This window comes from Mytilus galloprovincialis, chromosome 6 (genome assembly GCF_965363235.1).
Source record: "Mytilus galloprovincialis chromosome 6, xbMytGall1.hap1.1, whole genome shotgun sequence".
NCBI classification, from domain to species: domain Eukaryota; kingdom Metazoa; phylum Mollusca; class Bivalvia; order Mytilida; family Mytilidae; genus Mytilus; species Mytilus galloprovincialis.
Genome location: NC_134843.1, coordinates 26624780 through 26652282, shown reverse-complemented (window position 1 = coordinate 26652282; position 27503 = coordinate 26624780). Strand labels below are relative to the sequence as shown.

At 30.9% G+C, this 27503-nt stretch overlaps 1 protein-coding gene across 4 annotated transcripts in view; it reads right to left on the bottom strand.

The window, feature by feature from the left end:
- The window catches only part of LOC143079270 (integrator complex subunit 8-like), a 54342-nt gene extending 32760 nt beyond the window's left edge, over positions 1-21582 (bottom strand). For 3 of the 4 annotated variants that reach the window (XM_076254511.1, XM_076254512.1, XM_076254513.1), the window contains exons 1-9: positions 21195-21582; positions 17808-17948; positions 10398-10500; positions 8602-8748; positions 8121-8183; positions 5534-5594; positions 3455-3628; positions 2776-2868; positions 2088-2240 (exon numbers count right to left, since the gene is read on the bottom strand). In XM_076254511.1, the coding sequence (XP_076110626.1) occupies positions 2088-2240; positions 2776-2868; positions 3455-3628; positions 5534-5594; positions 8121-8183; positions 8602-8748; positions 10398-10500; positions 17808-17948; positions 21195-21324 (1065 nt within the window). In that variant the 5' untranslated portion in view covers positions 21325-21582. The remainder of the gene's footprint in view (positions 1-2087; positions 2241-2775; positions 2869-3454; positions 3629-5533; positions 5595-8120; positions 8184-8601; positions 8749-10397; positions 10501-17807; positions 17949-21194) is intronic. The other variant, XM_076254514.1, reaches the window with a different exon arrangement.
- Between the last annotated feature and the right edge of the window lie 5921 nt (positions 21583-27503).

The window sequence follows — 27503 nt, the reverse complement described above, 5'->3', positions numbered from 1 at the left end:
GGTTGTTCAACACTTATTACTTTATACATTAATCACACATCACACAATGATATACTTTATTTATCCACAAGCAAATGTGTGGGATTCTATCAGTATCTCGGTCTCATAGTAGGGAGGGTTCTAGTACAATTAATTACGACGTCCGGGAAGGCTATTCTAAATGCTTACTTTGACGCCCTTCTGGGACGATGTAAGGCGTCAAAGAATGCCTTTCAAGATGTGATATTTATTTGAACTAGTAGGTATAAAAAAGAAGATGTGGTATGATTACCAATCAGACAACTCTCCACAAGAGACCAAAATGACACAGTAGTTACCAATTATATGTCACCGTACGGCCTTCAACAATGAGCAAGGTCCATACCACATAGTCAGCTATAAAAGGCCCCGAAATGACAATGTAAAACAATTCAAACGAGAAAACAAACAGCCTTATTTATATAAAAAAAAAAAAATGAACGAAAAACAAATGCGACACATAAACAAACGACAACAACTGAATTACAGGCTCCTCACTTGGGACAGGCACATACATACATACATAATGTGGCAGGGTTAAACATTTTAGTTGGGACAGTGGTATAATAGTACACCATAAGAACGAACTATAAAATTCAGTTGAAAAAGGCTTAACTCATCAGATGGACAAAAATACAAGTGGACGTGGCTGGGTACTTGTACATCCCAACAACAAAAAGACACAAGGAACAGATCTGCGAGTACTCGCAGTTAATTGACAACTCATTTAAAGTCACTAACAACTATTACAAAAATCATGCATCTAACATGCACTAAATGGGTTCATAATTTAAGTTGTCATAGTTATTCACCGGCTCCATCAACAATCGTTTTTCAGGACTGACACATAAAGCTTCACTCATACATGCATCAGTATGAATATTTCTATTACGCCGGAATGAACGTGTCTTTTTGAAACATCCGCCAAAAGACCTTCACATGTTAATCTGGGATAGAGCAGAAATAGACCATTTGTGTTTTGTTTGGTATCGCATGTGATATTGCCCCATACCGATGTACTTTTACTCAAAGAAAAAAAATCAAGATTGCGGAAAACACTTGTTCGTGAGAAGTTCCAGACTTGTCTATTCTAGCACACGATGTTAAATACATGGGGTTATTAAAATCTTTTTTTTTTCATTTTCCAAACAAACAAAAAATACGAAAACATCATTTTTTACCCTGGTAAAACAATAAAAACACAATAAGTCCTGTGCTAAATAAACCTCAACAGTTCGGTGCCAAAAAAACACGCCATTTTAGGGAAACCCAATTAATCGCTGCCAACCAATTTTGATGAAGCTTTAATATACGATATTTTAAGTTTTTAAATGCACACAAGTTGTTCTAATATGTATTTTGTATGAAATAAAGGAGCACAAAAAGTCCACATTCTAATATATTGTGTATTTGAACGGAAATCACACCATTAGTAGCTGTGTTCGGCCTGTTGTCCTGTTTAGTGTGGAGCTTTTTGAAAAAGTCAAGAGTGGTACAGAAGCAAAATGAAAATTTTTGCAAAGTTAGATCATCGGTGCCTTCCATGATCATATAAACATAAACACTAACGACTTCTTTTCGTTTAGTTGGCTCATTTTGTGTCACACTGTTTGAAAACAAAACACGCTAAGTCTGTTGCCGAACCCGATTAGTGTGGAAACGCCGACAAAAACCTGATAAGTCCGTTACCATTCTACACCGTGTATTAACGTTCTAATGTTATGAAACTATATCAGTTGTATTGCCAAGTTTTTATCCACTATTAATCAGAAAGATTGACTTATTGGAATAAACTTCTTAACCAAACTCCACAGGGGATATTAACCTTGAAATCATTTTTTTATGCTTGTTCATACAACTTTTACTACTCAGGGAATTTTTACTCAAAACAGCATAAGATTAAGCCTATGACTTCATAGAAGTTTTACCTCCAAATATTTTCTAAATATGCTTTTGATCGTTCATCAAACATAACCAACCTAGAATTTTTATTAGATTTAATCTTTTTTAGAAGACTTTGACTTAGTTGTCAGTTCCGTCAAGCCTCAGACTTAGTTGGAGGTTCTTACCTTAAAACCATTTCTACGACAAGCCTCTGACTTTTCATACAATGTCACTTTTTCAGGAGGTTCTTGTTGAGTGACACCTTGTAAACTCTGACAACCATGGTGGTATCCTTTTAACCTGGCATTATCTACATTGATGAATACTGGATCATCTACCTATAAATGCAAGTTTTTTTTAATATATTGACTATTGTCATACATCGTCAATGGCTAGCAGTATGATACGTATCATCTTTGACATGGAAAACTATCTTACAGGATGTCCTAACATACTGCTGAGCTGCATTATACAAAATTGTAAAAAGCAGTGAATTATGTAAGATGACATAATTTGAATTTCTGTTGATGACAGTCATACTTATTTCATCCTATCTTATGCTGTGTCTTTTTGATAGAATGTACATACTCTTGTGAACATTGAAATATCCATTTTCAATAACAGAACTTAACGAGTTACACAATATTTTTTTAACCAAAAGTATTTCCTACAACTTATGTAATATTTATGGCATGTACATATCAAAGAGACAGCACTGTTTAAACAGTGTATATGGTTGTGTGTACATACATGCATAGAAATACTTTGAACTGCAATTGTTTACTTTTTACACATTGTGACTTGGACGGAGAGCTATCACATTTGCACTTGTAGTGTACTATATATATTCTTATTTCTTTTGTGTGTACATACCTGTATTATAAGATCAGATGTATGTTTAAACATTGTGTATGCTTGTGTGTAAGCCTCCTGGTAGAAGAAGAACGTTCCTAAATCATAGTATAACTAAAAAAAAAATATAAAACAAGTGAAACAAGTGTGAGTAACAGTACTGGTTGATAAAACTATTTATCTAAAATGTGCACCTAAAAGTGGATGCAACCTCTAATAACAAAACATTATGTAGTTGCCGATATCCAATATTATTACTATTACAACTTTTATCTACAATATGCTATACATAGTTACAAATTATATCATGTTTAAGTCTCTTTCTTTTATATCTTTTAATGAACCTATTTTTTTATATGCAAAAATAAAAATATTCATAGCCATTGAATTATTTATTTATGATTTATTCTCTTTTATTTGCACATATTTAACCATGCCAAATTCTGTAAGTGTCTGTCCCCCAAGTCAGAAGCATGGTAATGCTGTATGGGTTTTGCTCATTGTTTATTGCTAAAAACTTACCTATAGTTGCTAATGTTTTACGTCATATGCTATCTGGTTGTGAGTGTCTTATTGGCAATCATATCAAATCTTCTTATTGTTCTAATACAGACATACTGGGGTAAGAACATTGTACGCAAACAATTCTTTGAAATATTCCATCTGTCGAATATTTATTTTCAAGATATATATATTTTACCTGACAGTGATATTCCTGTGGAGTTACTGTTACACAGTTATCCCATATCAAACTAAAATCCTCAGTGTTATCACTTAGAACAGGAAAACATTTTGAGACAGGTAATTTTAGGACACGACCACATTGTATACACTTCTCTAAATTCTCTATTGACACTGCAGTAGACTCTCTTAGCTGAAATAACAAACAAGAGGCTCTCAAGAGCCTGAATCGCTCACCTGGTAAACAATGCCTTCGGCCATGTTTTTTGACGAAATAGAAAATAAAACACAAACTTTATTTTATACACCCTACTGATCATTCAAATGAAGTTTGGTTGAATTTGGTTGAGTAGTTTTAGAGGAGAAGATTTTTTAAAGTTAGCAAATATGATGAACAAATTGTGAAAAAATTGTCATTAAAGGACAATAACCCCTTAAGGGGTCAATTGACAATTTTGGTCATATTTAACTTATTTGTAGATCTTACTTTGCTGATCATTTTTGCTGTTTACAGTTTATCTTTATCTATAATGATATTCAAGATAATGACCAAAAACTTCAAAATTTCCTTAAAATTACCAATTAAGTGGCAGCAACCCAACAATGGTTTGTTTGATTCGTCTGAAAATTTCAGGGCTGATAGATCTTGACCTAATGAACATTTTTACCCCATGTCAGATTTGCTCTAAATGCTTTCGTTTTTGAGATATAAGCCAAAAACTGCATTTGACCCCTATGTTCTATTTAAAGTAAGGGCGGCCATGTTTTTTGACGGATCAAAAATCGAAGCACACACTTTGTGCAGGATAATCTAAGGAACTATCATGCTAAGTTTCATCCAAATCCATTCAGTAGTTTCAGAGGAGAAGATTTTTTAAAGTTAGCAAATATGATGAACAAATTGTTAAAAATTGTCATTAAAGGACATTTACCCCTTAAGGGGTCAATTGACAATTTTGGTCATATTAACCTATTTGTAGATCTTACTTTGCTGATCATTTTTGCTGTTTACAGTTTATCTTCATCTATAATAATATTCAAGATAATGACCAAAAACTGCAAAATTTCCTTAAAATTACCAATTAAGTGGCAGCAACCCAACAATGGTTTGTTTGATTCATCTGAAAATTTCTGGGCTGATAGATCTTGACCTAATGAACATTTTTACCCCTGTCAGATTTGCTCTAAATGCTTCCGTTTTTGAGATATAAGCCAAAAACTGCATTTGACCCCTATGTTTTATTTTAAGTAATGGCGGCCATGTTTTTTGACGGATCAAAAATCGAAGCACACACTTTGTGCAGGATAATCTAAGGAACAATCATTTTAAGTTTCATTCAAATCCATTCAGTAGTTTCAGAGGAGAAGATGTTTGAAAAATTGTTAACGACGACAGACGACGACGGACGCCAAGTGATGAGAAAAGCTCACATGGCCTTTTAGGCCAGGTGAGCTAAAAACAAGAGTGACACAGACCCTTAAAATCAAAACATGCTATAGGGCAACTAATAATCAGATACAGATACTTGGTAATTACATATGTATTTATTTATTCAGGCCTTTTTGGTATAATAAGTTTGGTGCATACTAACCACTATTCTCCCAACCTGGATAATTCCAAAACTTAATTGCCCTAAAGTACCCCACATATAATATGACAATGAACAGAGTGATGATGATTCAAATGATTTTGATCAATGGAGTCAGATACTTGCATCATGTTGATAGAATTAGTTATCAATTACTACAGCAGATATATTTTTGAATAAAAATTAAGATGAAAAAATCCTAATAAAAGTGCTAAGATTAAAGTTTTAAAAATTCATCTTTAGTCTAAAAATCTGTTTTAAGGAAAGTTGGTTGGAGATAACCGTATTGTACATGCTGATTCCAATGTCAGTTAAGAATATGCTGGAGACTTTTACTTCTACCTGAAACTTGCAGTGGAATAGGTAACAGTACAGATTTCTGAGATTTTGGCAATAAAAAATACAAGATTGATGTTCAAATACAAACATTTATTTTAACTATTAAAAATATACTTGTGCTACCATTCCCTTTAAAAGTAGAAATATTACTTATATGTTGATGTACTTACATTTCTCATAATGATTTCATTTAAAGCATGGTATGCTATAGCAGGGTCTACCTGACCTTGACTGAAATGACAAATACCAAGGTTAATTTTCTTTTATTGAATTTCAACTTTTAATGTTGTTATCTTCTTTTCATTAAACCCTAAGTTACATGTATGTTAATCCACAGTTAATGGATTTAACGGCTAAGAAATTCCAAAGGCCTTCTATCTCTTATAATTATAACGCTAATCAACCAATATATTTAACAATAACCAATGGTCAGGTCAAATGCATGGTGTTTAACTATGTATTACTATTTTTGTATAGTATATATTTTCTATGGATTCATGTATTTGCAGAAGTACCTACTTTCATGGTTTGCATTGCATTCCTATAGATAATTTGTAACTTGCTGTACCTTTAACTTTGTAGTAACCCTGTACCCATTAAATCAAGAAAAAAGAAATGGTATCCAACAAATAATAAAGAATCCACTATACTGTACTTTGTTTATTTGTTTGTTCAATCGTACTTTACATAAAGATCATAAAACATCTTTCAGTGTTTATTATGTTTATTTTGAATGTTAGCTATCTTGTTATGTGAAACAGATTGTTTCACCAATTAAAAATTTTCTTTTTGTAAAATTATAGATTATCATTGATCATCTCAACAAGATTGATTTTCTTGCTTAAGACGGTACTGAGAAAACAAGAAAGGCAATCGAGTTGAGATGACCAATGGTAATCTGTTTATCACTATTTCACCTATGACAACTTTGTCAATTTCATGTCATTTCATTAGCAACGCCTCATGCGTCCTTAGTTTCTGGCGATAGTTTTCCATCTCATGCGAAAATTATCACAAAAAAAGATCAAAGGAAAAATGCACAAAATAGCGATAATGCATAGTCTCATTTAACCTGGTCAAAAACAAATTAAAGAAACAACAGTATTAGTTCTTGAACTGCACACAAGTTACATGACCAGCAAATGAAATAACAAACAAAAATACCATCTGAACTAACTTCTTTTTAATTAATCTTTCAATTCTAATGACATTTTAAATAAATTTGTGTTTTATTATATCATTCATACTTAGGTGTAATACCACCAAATCATGGTACGTCACATTCGGTTGTATACGAAAGTAGGTCTAAACAAATATTCCCTTGAATTTGACAGTTGTAGGTAAGTAATCCTACATTTTATTGCAGTAAAAACATTTCTGTGTCATAAACATATGTCTTGGGTATTTCAAAACACCATTATTTTTTATTTAGGATTTCTATAGAAAATTTTGTAATCTTGAGGTTACATGGTGACTAAACCTTGTACACAGACAAATTAAGGGGAGGAATTTGATTGGTTAACTTCCAATGATGGTTATTTTCTTATATGCAATGAAATGTTATGTGAAATTTTTTCTGTAGTACTGGACAGGATAAAAATTTACTCATGCCAAGTATTTCTTTATTTGAAACAAAGATAAATTCTGCACATTTTTTTGAAAAGTGCAAATTTAACAAAGACTAATAGGGGAAAATCAATGGTGGTAGTACACCTATATAAATAATAACAAAAAACACATCTGGCTAAAATATATCTCGACTGCAAGCATGTACATATAAAATGTCAGAAAAGACACAGAAAAATTAACAATAAAATGAAAAGTTATCCATCGACCAATGAAACCTACACCAAGAAAAAATTCAATGAATTGTTGATTTCTTTGTGAAATTTGTACATAAAAATTAAGACATTCACAAATCAACACATTTGACAATTTACCTGAACAAATTCAGGTAAAACTGTAAAAATTAATAGTAACTTTGACTTTATATGTGTAAATCATTGGAAAAATCGATTGAAATTATGTTTCTAATTTTTTTTTAACATTGGAGTGTAGGAATACATGATATCTGTAAGAAATACATTAAGAATGTATGATTCTACAACAACACTTTGAACATTCATTCTGTAACTGAAAATTCTTCTTTTTTAGAAGGTTTTAACTATCAATATCCGTTTTTGTAGTACATTGTATGTCATACCAGGCTACCAGCAAAAGAGTTATGCAGTTTAACATTATCAATCATGACGTCATGTTTTTCTTTGAATTTTTTGTTCCAACTCATTCACAATAAAAGGGGTGTTGAGTTCTTTCAAAACTAGTTTAACCTACTCATGAGTTCAGTGACTTTTCCTATAGAACCTGATCAATTGATGTCAGAAGTCATAGCTTCATGTTTTTTGTCCTTTAAAGAATTTGATGGTAATGGCAGATCTACATATTGAATAGATATCAATCTATTTTTAAAGACAATATGCTGACCTCTAGATGTCTTCATGTTTTGATGTGTGAATGGGTTGCTGCCTCATTGACCCAAATCCAATTGTATTTGTATAGTATAATAAAATAGTTTTCAAGTGTGAAGATAAATATGAGAACCAACCTTTTAAAATATGATAAAAAAAATCTAACTTTTATCAGCCATAATTCAAAAATTAAAATTCATAATGATATTTAACAGGTAACACATATTGTATGGAAAAATTAATCCTGTAAATATCTATTCACACATTCCACCAATAAAACAAAACTTACACTTGAACAAACGATTTGATTGGTCTCCTAGGAAAACTGTCTCTTACAACTGCTAGTAACGCCCTGCAAAAAAAATTAACGTTTTAAGAACTGAGATTATTTTCCTACTTCAGCCAAGATTTATGATTCTTATTGGTAAAGGAGTCTACAGATGGATGTTTGAATTTTGTGAACAAATGGCAATTGGATACAAGTATAAGTGGCTCTTTGAAAGCTATTAGAACTGTTCACCACTCATATTGGCAACTGTTTTTTTTTTTGTAATATATTTTCATATTTCATTGCATAAAAAAGCAGAATCTTCCAAAAAAGGGTTTGTTAGGTAATTTTGTCTTGAAATTACACTTTTTACCAGTACACATTCACTGTTAATTGTTAATTATCAAACAATAAGACATTCTAAGGATCATGGCGAGTTGGGTACAGGTTATATATATTGCCATCCACTCAGATGGAAGCATTAACAGTAATGATAATTTACCATCTATGAAAGAGTTGTAATGAGAAGAGAGTTTCTTCACTAATACTGTTATAATCTGATACAGTGGACTTGATCTCTTCAATGTCACCATCAACTGTTAACCTCATCAGCTCATTCAGAAGGATCTGTAGTAATGCTACCGGTATACTACAAATATAAGCACAAAAGAATTACTGTTGATTCCATTTCATAAGATGGCTAAATAAGTACATTTGAAATTTAAATTCAGAAAATTTTGTTGGCATTTTTTTAGTGTGATTTTTTTTTTCAAGATTAATCATGATTTCAGTAAATGGTATTGTCCATTTGACTTCTATATATTTGCAGAAAAAAATTCTTAAAAATTCATTTTTATAAAATAATAATTTTTTCCTCGATGTATGTTAATATATGATATATACGAACTCTGACTATTAATTTCATAATTTTTGGTCAATAATTGAAAAAGTTTCCCATTAGGTCTCTGTGTTAATTTTATTTTTTGAAGTGTTGATTACCTGATGGAGTAAGTATAAGTAGTGTAACGGCCTTCCAATCAAAAAAAAAAACAACATACATGTGCTTTTAATGTTTGTTTATTTGCACCATGTGACTTTGTATATTTAAATATTAAGATGACCTCTACTGACCATCAACCAAACTTAGAGTTCATGTCATGTGATTGTAATAATTGTATATATGATAGGAAACTGCAATTTCCATTTTCTGTTTAAAAAATTATTAGATATAGTACTTTATAGGCAAAGGATATGAAAATGAATATTGTTTTATATGTTTACCTTCATATGTTCTGTTAGTGGACATGAGGTATGACTTAATTTACCGACTATAAAAACATTTTTTTAATTTTCCCAAATTGTTTGCTTCCAAGATGTGCATTTTGCACATTAATAAATAACTGAATGCATATTAACTTTAGTCTGTTTTTTTAATAAACTTTTCAGAGCCTCTTTGCATAATGTTATAAAACTCACCATGCTAAAAGCATGAAAAGCTTGTGTATAGTAAGTTAACTTATATAATGACATAAAATCAATAATCAAAACTACAAAGCGATGATCATTTTCATTGGTGTCCTTTAATATTCAAATTGGTAAAGTCACATGGTTCAAATAAACAAACATTAAAAGCACATGTATGTTGTTTTTGTTTTGGTTGGAAGGCCGTTACACTACTTATACTTACTCCATCAGATAATCAACACTTCAAAAAATAAAATTAACATAGACCTAATGGGAAACTTTTTTAATTATTGACCAAAAATTATGAAATTAATAGTCAGAGTTCGTATATATCATATATTAACATACATCGAGGAAAAAATTATTAATTTATAAAAATGAATTTTTAAGATTTTTTTTCTGCAAATATATAGAAGTCAAATGGACAATATTATATATAAATAAAATTGGAAATAATTTTTATTTTTTTGTGAGACTTTTTTCTGCTGTCTTCTCTATAATAAAATCATCGTAAAAATTTCTGAATTAAAAGTAGTTGCATATTTACTTAAACAATGTACTTGTGTTACATTAATCCCTGATCAAATATGTACACTTGTCTTTAATGTATGTATTTATTTGGTTTTAAAGGAATAAATTTTACAAGTCTTTCCTGTTTTCAAATGAATTCAAACATGAGATTTTCCATGTAAATTGCATTAATTTATTGACTGAAATTTACTCAAGGAAAAACTAACTAGAAAGCTTATTCATGACAATATCTATCTTAAAGCTTAAAAACAAACTCTGTGTAGCATATTTCATTATTGTTCTTTTTAAACACTATACACTTACTTTTTGAGAAGAATATTGAGATTCCAGTTTAAGTGGGCTGCTACTTTCAATGCCAGTAACTTCAGTGCAATCACTTTTTTGCTTTCTTTAACAACTAATTTGTCTGAAAATAAAACAAGTCTCTGTGAATAACTTCATAGTAAAATTAAAAACCAATTGTTCAGAGAACAATTGAAGGTCTTTCCACCAGTAAATATCTATTTTGATATTAAAATATTAAAAATCAGTCTAAAATGTCAGTTCCTATGGCTTTATGATGTATAGATATGAATTTTAAGCAAAGGTCATAATCTAGAACGTCAAATTTACCTCTGACCTTGACCTCAATTTCAAGGTCACAAACTGAGGTTCTCAAATCAAAAGACCCTAGGTCTCTAATATGTATGGTAAATAAGTTATATCACTTTACGCATAATTTTAGATATGATAGGGGCTAAAACTCCTGTTTATTGACTACGCACCCTTTCAACCAAAATTATTAAGTAACGACATGTCGCAACTAACAATTTAGTAAAAATAATTTGTTGATATCTTATAAGGTTAATGAAAATTAGTGAAAATAAGCCAAAATCAAAAATTTAGAATATGACCTTGACCTTTGGCCTTGACCTAATTTTCATTTTTTGGACCAAGGATCTCTAATCGAAAGACCCTAGGTCTATAGTATGTATGGTTAATAAGTTATATCACTTTACGCATAATTTTAGATGTGATAGGGGCTAAAACTCCCATTTATTGTCTACGCACCCTTTCAACCAAAATTATTATGTTACGACATGTCGCAACTAACAATTTAGTAAAAATAATTTGTCGATATCTTATAAGGTTAATGAAAATGAGTGAAAATAAGCCAAAATCAAAATTTAGAATATGACCTTGACCTTTGACCTTGACCTAATTTTCATTTTTTTGGACCAAGGATCTCAAATCAAAAGACCCTAGGTCTCTATCACTTATGGTTTTCCAGTTTAAAATACATTTCAAAATTTCAAATACAAAAGGGGAACTAACTCTCATATGGAATCTCTATACGGCTTCGGTCAAAATGAAACAGAACATTCTGAGGATATAACGAGCAATTTGGTAAAATAAATTTGTCGTAATCTTTTACGGTTGCGAAGGAGAAGTGGCCACAAGAAAAACAGTGTTCGGGGAGATAACTCTTATATGGGAAAGTATTCAGTTAAGCAGAGTTGGTTTCAAAAGCGTATTACCTGTTCGATATCATATTCCAAATATCAAAGCGACATCTTGCGAAACAAAAAAACAGCGAAGAAAAAAAATTAGGCGGAAGAAAAAAAAAAAAAAAATAATAATCAGAAGAAATCCAATAGGTCTTTCCACGGAAAAGTGGAAAGACCTAATTAATATCTTCCTTTTGTCTCCTTCTTCAGAGATTCACACTCAGAATAAATTTTTAAATTTTATTCAGAAAGAAAGGAAGTTTATTTTAATTAATTACATAATAGTATTAAATACACTCAACAAAACCTACGCTATATATTAAACACTGCATTAATATTGGTCCTTCATTTCATAATGAAGCTGTCAACATAGTGACAAGAGTGAACACACTGAAATGTCTCGCCTTCTATACTAATCATTGATATTATGTTGATAGTCCTAAGTATAAAGCTAAGCTTTATTACAACTGTCACATAAACTTAACATTAACCAAGATAACTAAACAAAGACCAATGAACCTTGAAAATGAGGTCAAGGTCAGATGAACCAAGCCAGGCAGACATGTACAGCTAACAATGTTTCTATACAACATATATAGTTGACCCATTACTTATAGTTTAAGAAAAATAGACCAAAACACAAAAACTTAACACTGTGCAATGAACCGTGAAAACGAGGTCACAGTCAAATAAAACCAGCGCAACTGACATAAAGATCATAAAATATTTCCATACACCAAATATAGTTGACCTATGGCATACAGTATTAGATAAAAAGACCGAAACTCAAAAACTTAACTTTGACCACTGAACCATGAAAATGAGGTCAAGGTCACATGACATCTGCCCACTAGACATGTACACCTTACAATCATTCCATACAACAAATATAGTAGACCTATTGCATATAGTATGAGAAAAATAGACCAAAACACAAAAATTTAACTATAACCACTGAACCATGAAAATGAGGTCAAGGTCAGATGACACCTGCCAGTTGGACATGTACACCTTACAGTCCTTCCATACACAGAATATACTAGCCCTATTGCTTATAGTATCTGAGATATGGACTTAACCACCAAAACTTAACCTTGTTCACTGATCCATGAAATGAGGTCGAGGTCAAGTGAAAACTGCCTGACAGACATGAGGACCTTGCAAGGTACGCACATATTAAATATAATTATCTTATTACTTATAATAAGAGAGAATTCAACATAACAAAAAATTTGAACTTTTTTTTCAAGTGGTCACTGAACCATGAAAATGAGGTCAAGGACATTGGACATGTGACTGACGGAAACTTCGTAACATGAAGCATCTATATACAAAGTATGAAGCATCCAGGTCTTCCACCTTCTAAAATATAAAGCTTTTAAGAAGTGAGCTAACACCGCCGCTGCCGCCACCGCCGCCGCCGGATCACTATCCCTATGTCGAGCTTTCTGCAACAAAAGTTGCAGGCTCGACAAAAAACCTTTATTACAAGTGTCAATAAGGTTGTAACATTATATAAACAAGACAATAACAAGAAAAGTAATCTAACCAATACTATCATATTTTACGGAACAATCTCATTGTAAAAAAGAGAAACAATACATGCATATATCAGGGGCGGATCCAGCCATTTAAAAAGGGGGGGGGGGGGTCCCAACCCAGAGTAAAGGGGGGGTTCCAGCTATATGCTCCCATTTAAATGCATTGATTGGCCAAAAAATAGGGGGGTCCAACCCCCTGGAACCCCCCCTGGATCCGCCAATGTATATTACATTTGAATGACCATAGAGCAAAACAAGATCTTATAAAATTACTTGGCAGAAAATAATAGACATGTATAAATAGGGCAAACAATTCAGGTGGACTGCATAACAATTTCTTTAAACATTCAGTAAAAATGTGCAATAGAGCCAATAGTACACATAAGTATAAAGATCAAATACAACCGACATGGATAAATATGCCAAAACTGTAACAAAAAAAAAAAAATCATACATATCCAGTACACAAAAAAAACCTGTCTATCTTTGAGTTAGGATCAATCTCTTGGCATTGACATATAGTCCTTCAAAGATAATCTTTGTAAAGCATTTAAAAGTATACCTTTCATATATTACTATACTGTTTTTAATTAATCAAAAACTTTTAAGAAAAGCAAATTGTAAAACACAATTATATAAAAAAATATCTACCCACTCTTTGACATTGACTAGTGTATAAATTCAAATATATTACAAAACAATTATAATATGCATGTAACCAATTATTGGGCAGACATACATGACACAACAGTCCAACAATTTTTTATATATATATTCTATTTTTTAAAGGGAATAAAATGGTAAAATATATATATTTTACAGGAGTATCTAGCTCTAATGTTAAATCCTAAAAAATGTATTGTACAAGTTTTTTATAATAAACATACATGTGTAATTTGAATAATTTCATTTAAGATTAAATAAGCCATATGATTTCCTTTGTCATATTTCATACTTCGGCTATTGAATATGCAATTGTTAATGAAAACCTTTAATGCACTAATTCTTAAAGGAAATCAATGACTTTATACAAAACTTTTCAAATACATTTGTCTGATTTGTTAAGTGCTAGATTTTGACACCTATATGACCTAGAATGTCCCTTATATACATGATATATGTAAATATCTGTCTGAAAATTGGACTAACAAAAATGTCTGACATGCACATTTTGTATGTAAGAATAAGGCTGAATTTTATTTTTTTCTGCTCACTATCAGTTTAAACCCCCAGAATATACAAAAGATGAGATTTCAATTATAACTTCAATATTGAATAACTTTTCTGGAGTTCATGATAATGAATCTGAAAGAACTAATAAGAAATAATGGGCAATAAAATTATAATAGTAATACCTGTTTCGATTTTTCAATATCATTAGATTAGCAGCAGTTCCTTAAAACTTCATCATAATTTTGCTTCTTTCAGTTTTCTAAGTTTTCCACAATTTGCAAGTTTAAAAACATAAACTGTATCAGAATTTTAAATGTTCTAAATAAGCTAAAGTGTGTTTTTAAATCATGAATGTTTATATAACCATTTGGAAAAATATACAACAATTAGCCTAGGACATGGCAGATACTTCTTAAAATGATGAGATCTAATGGAGAAAAAAACATAAAATAAAAAAAATTATTTAAAAAAAGCTTTAGTTAAAAAAAAAATTGTATAAACTATATATTACAAAAGAAATAACTCTTGTCCATATACTGTATTTCTCATCACTTTAGCATGTTCATATACTTAGTCAAGATTTAAGTGCATAATCTTGGTAAAATAAATCTTTTTCTTTTGAATCTGATTTACAGATCAAAATCTATAAAATACTTCCATAAAGTTTACAATAAACAAGTCATTAACAGGTACTTCTGTTGTGTCACAATACTTAAATATAAATGTTTTAACTCCTGTCACATCTCCCTTGGAAAGGAATTTATCTTGTATAGAATGTTCCCTGTGTCTATTAACTTATAAATGTTTTGGTGACTGTCTATCATATTTGTTATTAGTTTAATATTTTGTACAAAAATCAGGCCATTGGTTTACATATTGTCATTTCAAAATTTTTAAACTTTTTTTATACAGTGTAGGCATTGCTTACTGTTGAAGGCCATATGTTGAACTATAATGGCTTTTCATCTATGTCATTTGGTCTCTTGTGAATAGATGTCTTACTAGCAGTCATATCACATCTTCCTATTACATGTATTACTATATTTATTGAAAAATATTGTACTTATAAGCCCTAAATCAAGTTCTTAAATGTATACTCAATTTAATATATAAATAGTACAAATATCCCTGCAGTATATTAAGAAATCTTTATCAATATCATGACGATTTGATGTTTCGTTAATACTTCAAATTCCTTCCTCACATCCCATTTATAACTGTCATATACCTATTCTTTATTATAAAAAAAAATGGGTAATTATCCATAATTCATTGTTTTTATCCTAAAATAAAGTTTAATTCCAAACAAAGTACAATTTATTTTGTTGCTTTTTGGTTGGCATTCTACTCCATTTTTGGGGCTATTTTTTAATAGACGAAATGGCTTTAATATATATCCTCAAATGCATTATCCGCATAATAACACTTTCTACTTAAAAGTCTTGTTCAAATGACAACAATAACAAACCACAGAATATATACCTATTTAAACTTCCAATATTACCATATCATCTCAATGTAAAAATATTTACTTCAGTGATCCAAAAATCAATTAAATTATCTCCAATCATTTAAAGACATTCTCTAACAATTTTTAAAGGTTTTACAGCTGTGAAAAGACAGTGACGAAAGCTGTACAAAATTTGTAACAATCTGTTCATTGTTCCGTGACAGACGATATTACATATTTAAATATTGTCAATAGCTATACTAACAAAAAACTATTTCCATCGACAAAAAGAAGTTCAAGAATCTTATTAAGCATAATTATTCTGGAACTGAAGAAATAAATCTTCTGACAGGAAATCTGACTCTATCCAGGGGTCGGAAATATGCGGAAAAATCAATTAATAACTTGACTTGTTAACCAAAAATACAATCATACATAAATTAAAAATTCAATATCTGTCACCTTTTAAAAACTGGTCAATACTTCTAGCAATGTCTTCTGAGTTTTTATATATAGGCCTAAGAACTAGTTTAAATTATCAATACATTTGTTTAAAACAGATGAAAAACTTCCTTTAAAAGGCATTTCAAGATAATCATTCATTTAATTTTCCTACGGGCAGAAAGAACATTAATCAATTTCATAAATCTATGAAATATGGCTTCCATTTTTTCTATCAAATACTTGATCCACCTTTTTCACTTTTGTCAGCTCACACCGTCACATTTCAATGTTCAGTAAACAGCGAATTCCAAATTTGGGTAGAATAAGTTGGCAATGGTACATGTATATATTTTTCACATGAACATGAACAGTGTTGAAGGCCGTACATCATGTACATTGACCTATAAAGGTTTGCTTTAATTAATTATTATTTGGATGGAGAGTTGTCTCATTGGCACTCATACCACATCTTCTTTTATCTATGTAAACTTTTAAAGCTGATTAAACCACAACTTTAGGGTAAACTTTCTTAAATAAAACCTTTAACCTGATACCATGGATACAGAAGGAATTGATGGATGAACTAATAGACTGACCAAAAACATTATGTACCCCTTCTATCAAAGGGGGATCATAAAAATATGAATTCTACATAACACATAAAAGTGTAATTTCTTGTCAGATCCATAGTAGCTAAGCAACCTCAAATGACATACACAACTCTGTAGCAGGAATTTTCATTAGGATCTAAATCAAATCTTGAACCTTTTTATTTGCAAGTAATTTTGACTTAAACATGTTCAACCCTGAATATATTAAAATCTTTTTTTTTTCAGACCTTGAGCACTGTTAATATCTACACGATGACCCTAATTGAGATTTAGAAAAATTCTTATTCCTATAAGTAAACTACCTAAATTTTAAAATGAGGCTCTGCCTTCACTTTGTAAACAATGAGATTTTACTAGGATGATGCAAGAAATTTCTGAGTAGAAGTCTGAAATTTGCAATGGCAATTTTGAACCACAAAGTGCTTGCTATAATATTTAAAAAAAAAAATCTAAAATATTGTAAAAATTAATACATTTTTGTATTTTAAAAACATTTACTCAAATATGTTTTCTTTATCCTATCACAGTGGATGCCTTTAAACCTGTACTTTTAAGTCAACTCATAATGCCTGCACATGTTAAAATGAACCTAAAAGCAAAACATGAAGGAATTATTTCTTATTTAATTTGTACTTCTATATATGTTTAAAGTTTAAACACATTGAAACAGGGTGATCAAACTTTTAAAATGGCTTTACATATTGCATCTCACAAATAAAACAATAAATGATCAAATCATTTCGATGCAAGGTTGCTTAGAAAACTGTACCCCTTTTTTATGACTTTTATTTTGGAAATATTTAGAGCCATGATTTTTTTTTCATTAACCAGTGAGCAAAAATGTGTAATGCATTAAACTTTATAACTCAACAAATATCAATGAATATAGTGTTTCATGTCAATATCCAAATGATGGACCAAATCATTGTGATATATATGTATATTTAGCTACAGAGAAATATTTTCACAATTTTTCTCAAACATAGATGAAATATATATAAATTTACCATGCATATTTCCATCTTCAGACCTGGAATCATTCTGACCATTAGGTGTAGTTGGTATTTCCCTGACCAGAGCAGTGCTGGCTGCTAGATGAGCCTCTGCTTGCTGTAAAAACTGGATAATCAACTGACAAGGTGAGGGATCTACAATAATAGTAATTCTAAATAATTCAAAGTAATCTACTGACAAGGTGAGGGATCTACAATAAAAGTAATTCTAAATAATTCAAAGTAATCAACTGACAAGGTGAGGGATCTACAATAAATATACATTGTAGTATAACAAAAACAGACCAAAACACAAAAACTAAACTGTAACCACTGAACCATGAAAATGAGATCAAGGTCAGATGACACCTGCCAGTTGGACATGTACACCTTACAGTCCTTCCATACACCAAATATACTAGACCTATTGCTTATAGTATCTGAGATATGGACTTAACCCCAAAACCTAACCTTGTTCACTGATCCATGAAATAGGTCAAGGTCAAGTGAAAACTGTCTGACGGGCATGAGGACCTTGCAATGTATGCACATACCAAATATAGTAATCCTATTACTTACAATAAGAGAGAATTTAACATTACAAAAAATCTTTTAACTTTTTTTTCAAGTAGTCACCAGTCAGAGATATAACTCTATAGGGTTATTCCGGGAAATTACTTGCGTATGTTATTACAGATACTTTCACCTTAAATTTTCTAAATCTATAATAAAATTGAGAATGGAAATGGGGAATATGTCAAAGAGACAACAACCCGAAGAAGGTCACCAACAGGTCTTCAATGTAGCAAGAAATTCTCGCACCTGGAGGCGTCCCTCAGCTGGCCCCTAAACAAATATATACTACAATGTAGTTAACATATATGCTTGTTATTTGTAGAATTATTTCATTTAAAGTGGGCTCTAGGGAACTCTTGAGACTTTGCGCAGAAACTAAATGCATAGTCTTGATAACTAATTTTTTAATTAAATTAATGCATTTTTGAGAGACCATGGCAAATCAATGAGTCGAGGCTATTAAGGGATAAACTTAGCTGTGATAACAAGGCTCAGTTATTAAAGGAATGTAACTTGTTATATAAGACACTTGGGAATTACTGAGAAACCTGCGCAGAACCTCATTACATGCTCTGGTCATTATTTCTTACAATAAATTAAACTACAAAAAAAAAAAAATGTACATTGTAATTAAGCATTATGTATGTCTGAGCACAGGCCTGGGGCCATTACATTACAATGTAATGCATTACATTACAATTACTTTGTGATTCTTCCATTACAATTACAATTACCATTACATTTTTTCTCACATGTAATGCATTACATTACAATTACTTTGCCTGTGTAATGCATTACATTACATATTACTTTTTCAATATAAAAACAAAAAGCATTTCAAAAACAGAGGTATATGCACATATGTATCCAGTGTTAGGGACATAGACTTCAAATACTTAATATGTCCATTGCACTTTATCATCATAAGTGGTTTAAATGTGATGCCATTTAAGAGAACAGTGATCAGTTCTGTACACCTTTCCGGCAATACTTAAAAGCCTTTCTACAGGAGCTTATGTGTGGGAAATGGCTAAATACTTGATAGCTGTATTAACCAAAGAAGAAAGGCACACTGAATTTGACTTCCATTATTCCAGTGCATTGATTGAAATTTCTTCACATGGCTCAGACAAGTAGACGTCAACATCATGTACTGCACCTTACCTGTGTCTATACCCTTTAATTGAGTAGTAGGAGGCATGAAACTGAAAAAGTCACTTTTAAGTTTCTTAGGTGGTGGTAAAAAATAAATAAATTATCATATAATTTTGTTTCTAACATTGATCACTTAATCATTAAGACATCATTAAGGATTTCAAAGGGATATAATAAATGTGTCATTAAAGGATTATCTTGTGAAATGCCTAAGGGTTCTGTGAGGACAAACATAAGTTGAGAAGATTTGATTGCAATAAAAACATTGTGATATTAATTAGGTGAAATAACAACACAGACAGGACCCAAACCACAGTTTGGTTTAAAAATGTTGTTTGATATATTCAATATTTTATTGAAATACATGTATAAGGTGTGTATAGAATTATGAAATTTTCATCTTCATATTTTTTTCATTGATCTATATAGTTTTGCTTGATAATTTTTTTATAAGATTTTTCAAAGACCACCTAACACCAAAATATTCCCATTTCATATTAAACAAATATCAGAAACCAAGATCAAAGACTTGATATTTTTTACCATTTTATATTTCTTACCTTAATGTGTGTTTTAAAGATTGATGTAATTTATTTAATACAGTAATTAACTGTGACAAAAATTTTATTCCATACTTTCTTTTGTTTTTGTTAATATTTTATTTTTATTATACAATATTCTTCAATTTTATCTATTTTACCAATTTGTAATGAAAAGTAATGTACTGTAATGGAGGCATTACATCAATTTTTAACTAAAGTAATCATTACATTACATGTAATTGTAATGCAGAAAATGTGCATTACAAATTACTTTGCATTACATCCAAAAAAAGTAATATTACAATGCATTACAATTACAAATTACCATTACCCCAGGCCTGTCTGAGCAAATGCTTTAAATAAAGTGATATAGAGAAGCTGTGATAACACCTTTTAGTTATAACAGGCATATTTTTTCTGTAATAACATATAGGTGTACTATGCAAAATTGGCAAACTAAAATGTATGAACTGTTATATCTTTAAATAGTTAAGTATACATATAGAAAAAGGTAATATTATATGAATAGAACTTTCATTTGACTTTTATACATTTTAATAACTAAACTACATTTGTAATGATGTATATTGTCCCTTTGAAACATGTAACATACATATGTTATCACAGTTCTTTGATTTTTTTAGTCCACAATAACAAATGTATGTTATTTTCCTGTAATAACCCTATAGTTATATCCCTGACTGATCACTGAACCATGAAAATGAGGTCAAGGACATTGGACATGTGACTGACAGAAAGTTCATAACATGAGGCATCTATATACAAAGTATGAAGCATCCAGGTCTTCCACTTCTATATTATAAAGCTTTTAAGAAGTAAGCTAACACTTCCGCCACCGGATCACTATCCCTATGTCGAACTTTCTGCAACAAAAGTTTCAGGCTCGACAAAAATAAAGTAAATGAATGATGCATAACATTTTTAAATTAGCATGAAAGAAAAACTTCATAACTTTTGTTGGAAAAATGCTGTTGATTCGATTCATTGCAATTATTATATGAATAAGTAATGTATATAAATTTGTCGGCTGCACTGTGTTCCATTTGGGTGTCCAACCTGGGAAAAGTATATCTAATATATATGTTCCTGGTCCAACCTGATCAATTACCTGGATTTTGTTGCTGCAAATGATTATCCAGTTTATGTTCATCCAACAGAAACTCAAACCAAGACACACTAGACATTGACATTGATGTATGTCTCATCATTTCATCACTGGGCATCACAATATCTGACATTTTTACTTCTGAGGTTAAAACATTCACAAGACTCAGCTGTCAAGAGCAAAGCAAAGAATAAAAGTTATAATAGACACTGTCAGCTCAGGTGTAATGCTTCCCCGCAAATTTATTTATTTTTTCATAACAATTTCCACATGTAATGCAATACATTGACAGTAAGTGATCATAACTTTTATCCATAAAAAAAGTAGTAGCAGTAGTTTTTTGTCGGCTGTTATGCTAGTTGACAAGCACCTGTCCAAGGGAAATAACCAAGAATCAAATTCCGGTGTTTGCTATTTGAATAAAGAACAGATTTCAATATAAAGCTAGTTTAGCTTTCGGCACCTACATTTAATTTGTGATCATTATCTAAAGTCAGGTTTTCATATTAGTCTCGATTATCCAGACGCTCCATATGCATATATATTGTTTGCTGTAAGAACGATACTCTGGTGCATCGAGACTAGTTTTCATATATACTGTTATATATCAATATGTATATGTATATGGTCAGATTATGTTTCTGTTTGTAAGAGAGAGTTGTTCCCCTTTTGTCAGCATTTTGTATCTATGTTTGTAACGTCATCTTTGTCTGGTTAAAATGTAGAAAATGGAGAAGATGTGTTTTTATGTGTCCGTATGTGATGATCAATATACAATAAGACTGGATACAAGTTATAACAACTTAAGATAATCCTCTCCATATAAGTACACTACACAAAATTTCAAGATGACACATGTTGGCCGAAATATTTGCAATTATTGTATAATTTATATCATCTGTTCAGTTTTTCCATCTTTGTGCAATGATATTCAACACTTTTTAGTGTTTTGTTTTCCATCTATTTATCGGTATTGTTACACAATCTTTCAGACTCATATAATTTTTCCTGTTTGTGTAGTATTGTCAATTTTGATGATCCAATACCTATTAAGTTTACTGGTTGGTAGATTCTTATAGACTCTATATATATAGTATAATATACTTTTTCACTTTTTTGGTCTTTTTGAAAATGTTGTTTGTGCTGTTTTTAGACCCTTCTTCAACGAAATTTGTTTTACATGCACACGTATAAAAATTGCGGTTTTTATCCAACGCAATCATAGGTTTGAACGTAGTTTTCAATTTAGACTCGTTTATATTTTTTTTTGTTTGGGCTTGTATCATATTTTCCCTCCGGTTTATATGATCCGTTCATCCTATATTGACTCTTAAAAATTCAAGAGTCTATCTAAAAATGAGGGTACTTTTTTTCTAAAAATGAGGGTACTTTTTATATGGCCTATCAAATACCGTTTCGATCCCTAACATCACTGACGAGACATTTATTGTCGAAATCCGGATCTGGTGTACTAAAAAAATATTGACACCGTATGTTTGTGGCATACCATCGTGGCCACAAGTTAATTTTTTTTCTTCTGTTTAGTATTAAATTTATATTAAGATCCATTTTGTTACATCTTGTGATCAATTTTATTTGGCAATCGCCAATGGCAGTCAGCAGGGTTAAAGAACATCAGTTGTTCGACCTGTTAGTCAAATGCGTTTTGTTTAAATATACTTTTTCAATTTTTTGGTCTTTTGGAAAATGTTGTTTGTGCTGTTTTTAGACCCTTCTACAACGAAATTTGTTTTACATGCACACGTATAAAAATTGCGGTTTTTATCCAACGCAATCATAGGTTTGAACGTAGTTTTCAATTTAGACTCGTTTATATTTTTTTGTTTGGGCTTGTATCATATTTTCCCTCCGGTTTATATGATCCGTTCATCCTATATTGACTCTTAAAATTCAAGAGTATCTAAAAATGAGGGTACTTTTTATATGGCCTTCCAAATACCGTTTCGATCCCTAACATCACTGAAGAGACATTTATTGTCGAAATCCGGATCTGGTGTACTAAAAAAATATTGACACCGTATGTTTGTGGCATACCATCGTGGCCACAAGTTAATTTTTTTTTTCTGTTTAGTATTAAATTTATATTAAGATCCATTTTGCTACATCTTGTGATCAATTTTATTTGGCAATCGCCAATGGCAGTCAGCAGGGTTAAAGAACATCAGTTGTTCGACCTGTTAGTCAAATGCGTTTTGTTTAAATATACTTTTTCAATTTTTTGGTCTTTTGGAAAATGTTGTTTGTGCTGTTTTTAGACCCTTCTACAAAGAAATTTGTTTTACATGCACAGGTATAAAAATTGCGGTTTTTATCCAACGCAATCATAGGTTTGAACGTAGTTTTCAATTTAGACTCGTTTATATTTTTTTGTTTGGGCTTGTATCATATTTTCCCTCCGGTTTGTATTATCCGTTCATCCTATATTGACTCTTAAAATTCAAGAGTCTATCTAAAAATGAGGGTACTTTTTATATGGCCTTCCAAATACCGTTTCGATCCCTAACATCACTGAAGAGACATTTATTGTCGAAATCCGGATCTGGTGTACTAAAAAAATATTGACTACGTATGTTTGTGGCATAACATCGTGGCCACAAGTTAATTTTTTTTTTCTGTTTAGTATTAAATTTATATTAAGATCCATTTTGTTACATCTTGTGATCAATTTTATTTGACAATCGCCAATGGCAGTCCGCAGGGTTAAAGAACACCAGTTGTTCGACCTGTTAGTCAAATGCGTTTTGTTTAAATATACTTCTTCACTTTTTTGGTCTTTTGGAAAATGTTGTTTGTGCTGTTTTTAGACCCTTCTACAACGAAATTTGTTTTACATGCACACGTATAAAAATTGCGGTTTTTATCCAACGCAATCATAGGCTTGAAGGCAGTTTTCAATTTAGACTCGTATATGTATATAATTCGAGATCTATACATTCTATAAGATATTCTGGAACATTGTGTATTTTATGAAATAAACATAATTTACCCTCTATTTCTTCTAGAACTCAAAGTTTCCCATCCAGTTTCAAAAAGTAGAGATTCTATACTTGCAAATTGCGGAAGCCCAGTAATAATTCTGGCTGCCTCAAACTGCAAGCACTCATTTTTTTCAGAATTTCGACCACAACACATCCATCCCATAGCTCGCATGCATATTCTAAAAGTGGAAGTATGTATGCAAGATATATCTTATTATATTCTGTATATAAAGAATATATTTCAATTTTCTCAGAACAAAAATTTGTTTACCGTAGTGGCACTACAGCAAATGTTATTTATATGTACTAACCACTTGCAATTATTAGAAAAAGTAACACCCAAATGTTTGTGGTCATCAACCTTTTTAATAAATTGTCCATTAAATTTCAAATAAATAGGCTGTGAATCCTTACGGAAATTAAAAACCATATATATTCTGTTTTCTGAGGATTAAAATCTACAAGCCATTGTTTTGACCAATTTTTTAATGTTTCTAGATCCTTATTTAATCTCCTTTCTATACCTATAATGGGTATGTCGGGTTGATACGGATGTGATTTTGAAAAAGCCACTATGATGTAATGATATTCTCTATGGATCATATAAGGTCACGAGCACACTATCTTACCGATTATCTTAACATGTGGTATTTAGACTAGTATACTGAGTGACCTATCAAAGTGATCATTGGCAAGTCTGCAATCCAACGTTAGTATATAAGAACCTACTTCCATGTGTATAGGTCTATACAAAACAAATGCCAACAATAACAACTTGTTAACTCTAAATTTGTTTTATGAATTTATTTCAATCGTTTATCATCAATTTTTGAAACATTAAAGATTTTTCCTCACTGAACACCATGTTGTTTTTATAAAGGGACTGACACCACAGATTTTCCTTCATTGAATACACTTGTAGTTTTTATAAAGGGCCAAACACCACTTCTAATCGTGTATTGAAATACGGCCTTCTAACCTAATAAGAAATATAGTCTCCATGCGGTTGCTTTTAACCAATCATATATTCCTAGAGTGTATAGAAGGATCATATTTGGTTTGTGATATGAGGTAATAGTATCGAGAAGCTAAAATTATAGCATACGTTAGTTTTATAAATTCACATACCTTAATAAAGAACTTGGTGTGGGGGGACGAGAAAATAAAATTATCTAGAAAAAAACGAGGAATATGTTGTGTTTTGTGTACTGTTGTTTATCTGTTGATCTTTTTTGTTTTTTTTGTAACAGAAAGGCGGTGAACTTATCAGTGTATGAATTTGAATAATGTCCTTTTGGAATCTTTCGTCTCTCTTTTGAAAGTGCGGTTTATTGTTTCGTTATTTGTCGTTTTGTAAACATAAGAAGATTTGGTATAATTGCCATTTGGACAACTGAAATCCCTAAAAGAAACCAAATGACAAAAGAAATTAAGAACTATATAGGTAATTGTATAGAGAGTTGAACTGTCAACTTGGCTATCCTACCACGAGGGTCTGGATTGGAGGGGGGCTGTTATTCTGTAAACATTTAATTTTCACCCCTTTTTTTTCTAATCTTCAAAAAATTAACCCCTTTTTTCTCTAATCTTCAAAAAATTAGACCACGCATTTCTCTAATCTTCATTTTTTTGCCCGTTATCATCTAATCTTCATTTTTAAGGGCATTATTCTTTAATCATTTAACCCCATCCAAACCCTCTACCATATCTTCTTATTTTTATAATTAATAAAATATGATATTTTGTAATGTAAATTAGAGCACCCATTTACGAAAAACAATTTTAACAACAACAAAAAATGAAAGCATTACCAAAGAAAAAAATACAAATGAGGGCCTGGACAGGGTATTGGGAGCATGGGAGAGAGGGGGAGGGAGAAGAGAGAGGGGGGGCGGGAGGAAGAAGAGAAGGGACAGGAGAAAGGAGAAAAGGAGACAAAAATGTGCATTAAAATTATAAAAATTTAGCAGGAAAACAATTATTTAATAAATGAGTGAATCAAAAGATTAAAGAAAGTGGTAAAAAGTAAAACAACAAAAAAAAAAAAAAAAAAAAAAAAAGACTCCGACGAAATCTTTAGAGAAAGTTCTAAATGTTAAAAGGGAGATACTCGTTACTTTAAGAGCCAGTCTGCCATAAAACCATGCAAAATCTCAAATTTCGTCCAAATTGGTAGTTACAACTTGGCAACATTATATATATTTCCAAAATCTTTTGGTATTTAGGAGTTAAAAGATAAAAAAATTTTTTTTTTGTTAATTCACACTATTTTCCATTTAACAGCCTTACTTGCATATTTGTGAATTATTAGAAAAAAAATGCAAAAAAATAACCATATTTAGGTACTTTTTAAAGGTCTGGATAATTGATATATCTCTTAAATATAACATTAGCTTGTTATATTTTGCAAAGAACATCATAAAAAAAAATGCATTTTGAGATTTTTCCCCCTTTTTGCAGGTTGCCAGAGAGGTTCGTGCAACAGATGTATTAGATAACTTGTATGTGGTACATGTACTCAGTAGGTGTTTTCTCTCAAGATCATATTTTTTTTTTAACTTTTAGATTTTTTTTAAAGGTGCATATCAGTTCTAAGACAAGTAAAAAAATTTAGCCTGGCAAATAATGGGAAGTTAGTAAAAAATGCTCCCAAAATATCTATAAAATGCACTAATTGTAATAGTTTTTGCCCCTTAATATTATAACTAAAACTGATCAAAGTAGACTTATATTCCGGACAATAACTTTAGTTTAAGTTTATAGATCTTTATGATTTTTTTTCAGAAGGTTCAATTCCACAAAAGGAAGGTTGGGATCGATTTTGGGGATGATGGTCCCAACCGTTTAGGAATTAAGGGCCCAAAAGGGGCCCAAAACAAGCATTTTATAGTTTAAGGATAATAACTTTTGTATAAGTATTTCAATTGCTCTGATATTGTACCACAATGTTTAAAACCACAAGTAGAAAGTTTGGATTCATTTAATGGGTCATGGGTTCTAAGTTAGGAATTAAGGGCCAAAAAGGGGCCAAAAACAAGCATTTTTCTAGTTTCAAGACAATAACTTGTGTGCAATTATATGGATCTCTCTAAAATTGTACCACAATGCTCCATATAACAAAGGGAAGGCTAGGATTTAGTTTTGGATTAATTGCCCAAAATATGTAGAAATAAGGGGCCAAAAAAGGGTAAAAAAGAAGCATGCTTCTAGTTTCAAAACAATAACTTTGGTATAAGTGTATGGATGTCTCTGTAATTGTACTACAATTTTCTATACTACAAAAGTCTACAAAGGAAAGGATGGGATTGCGTTT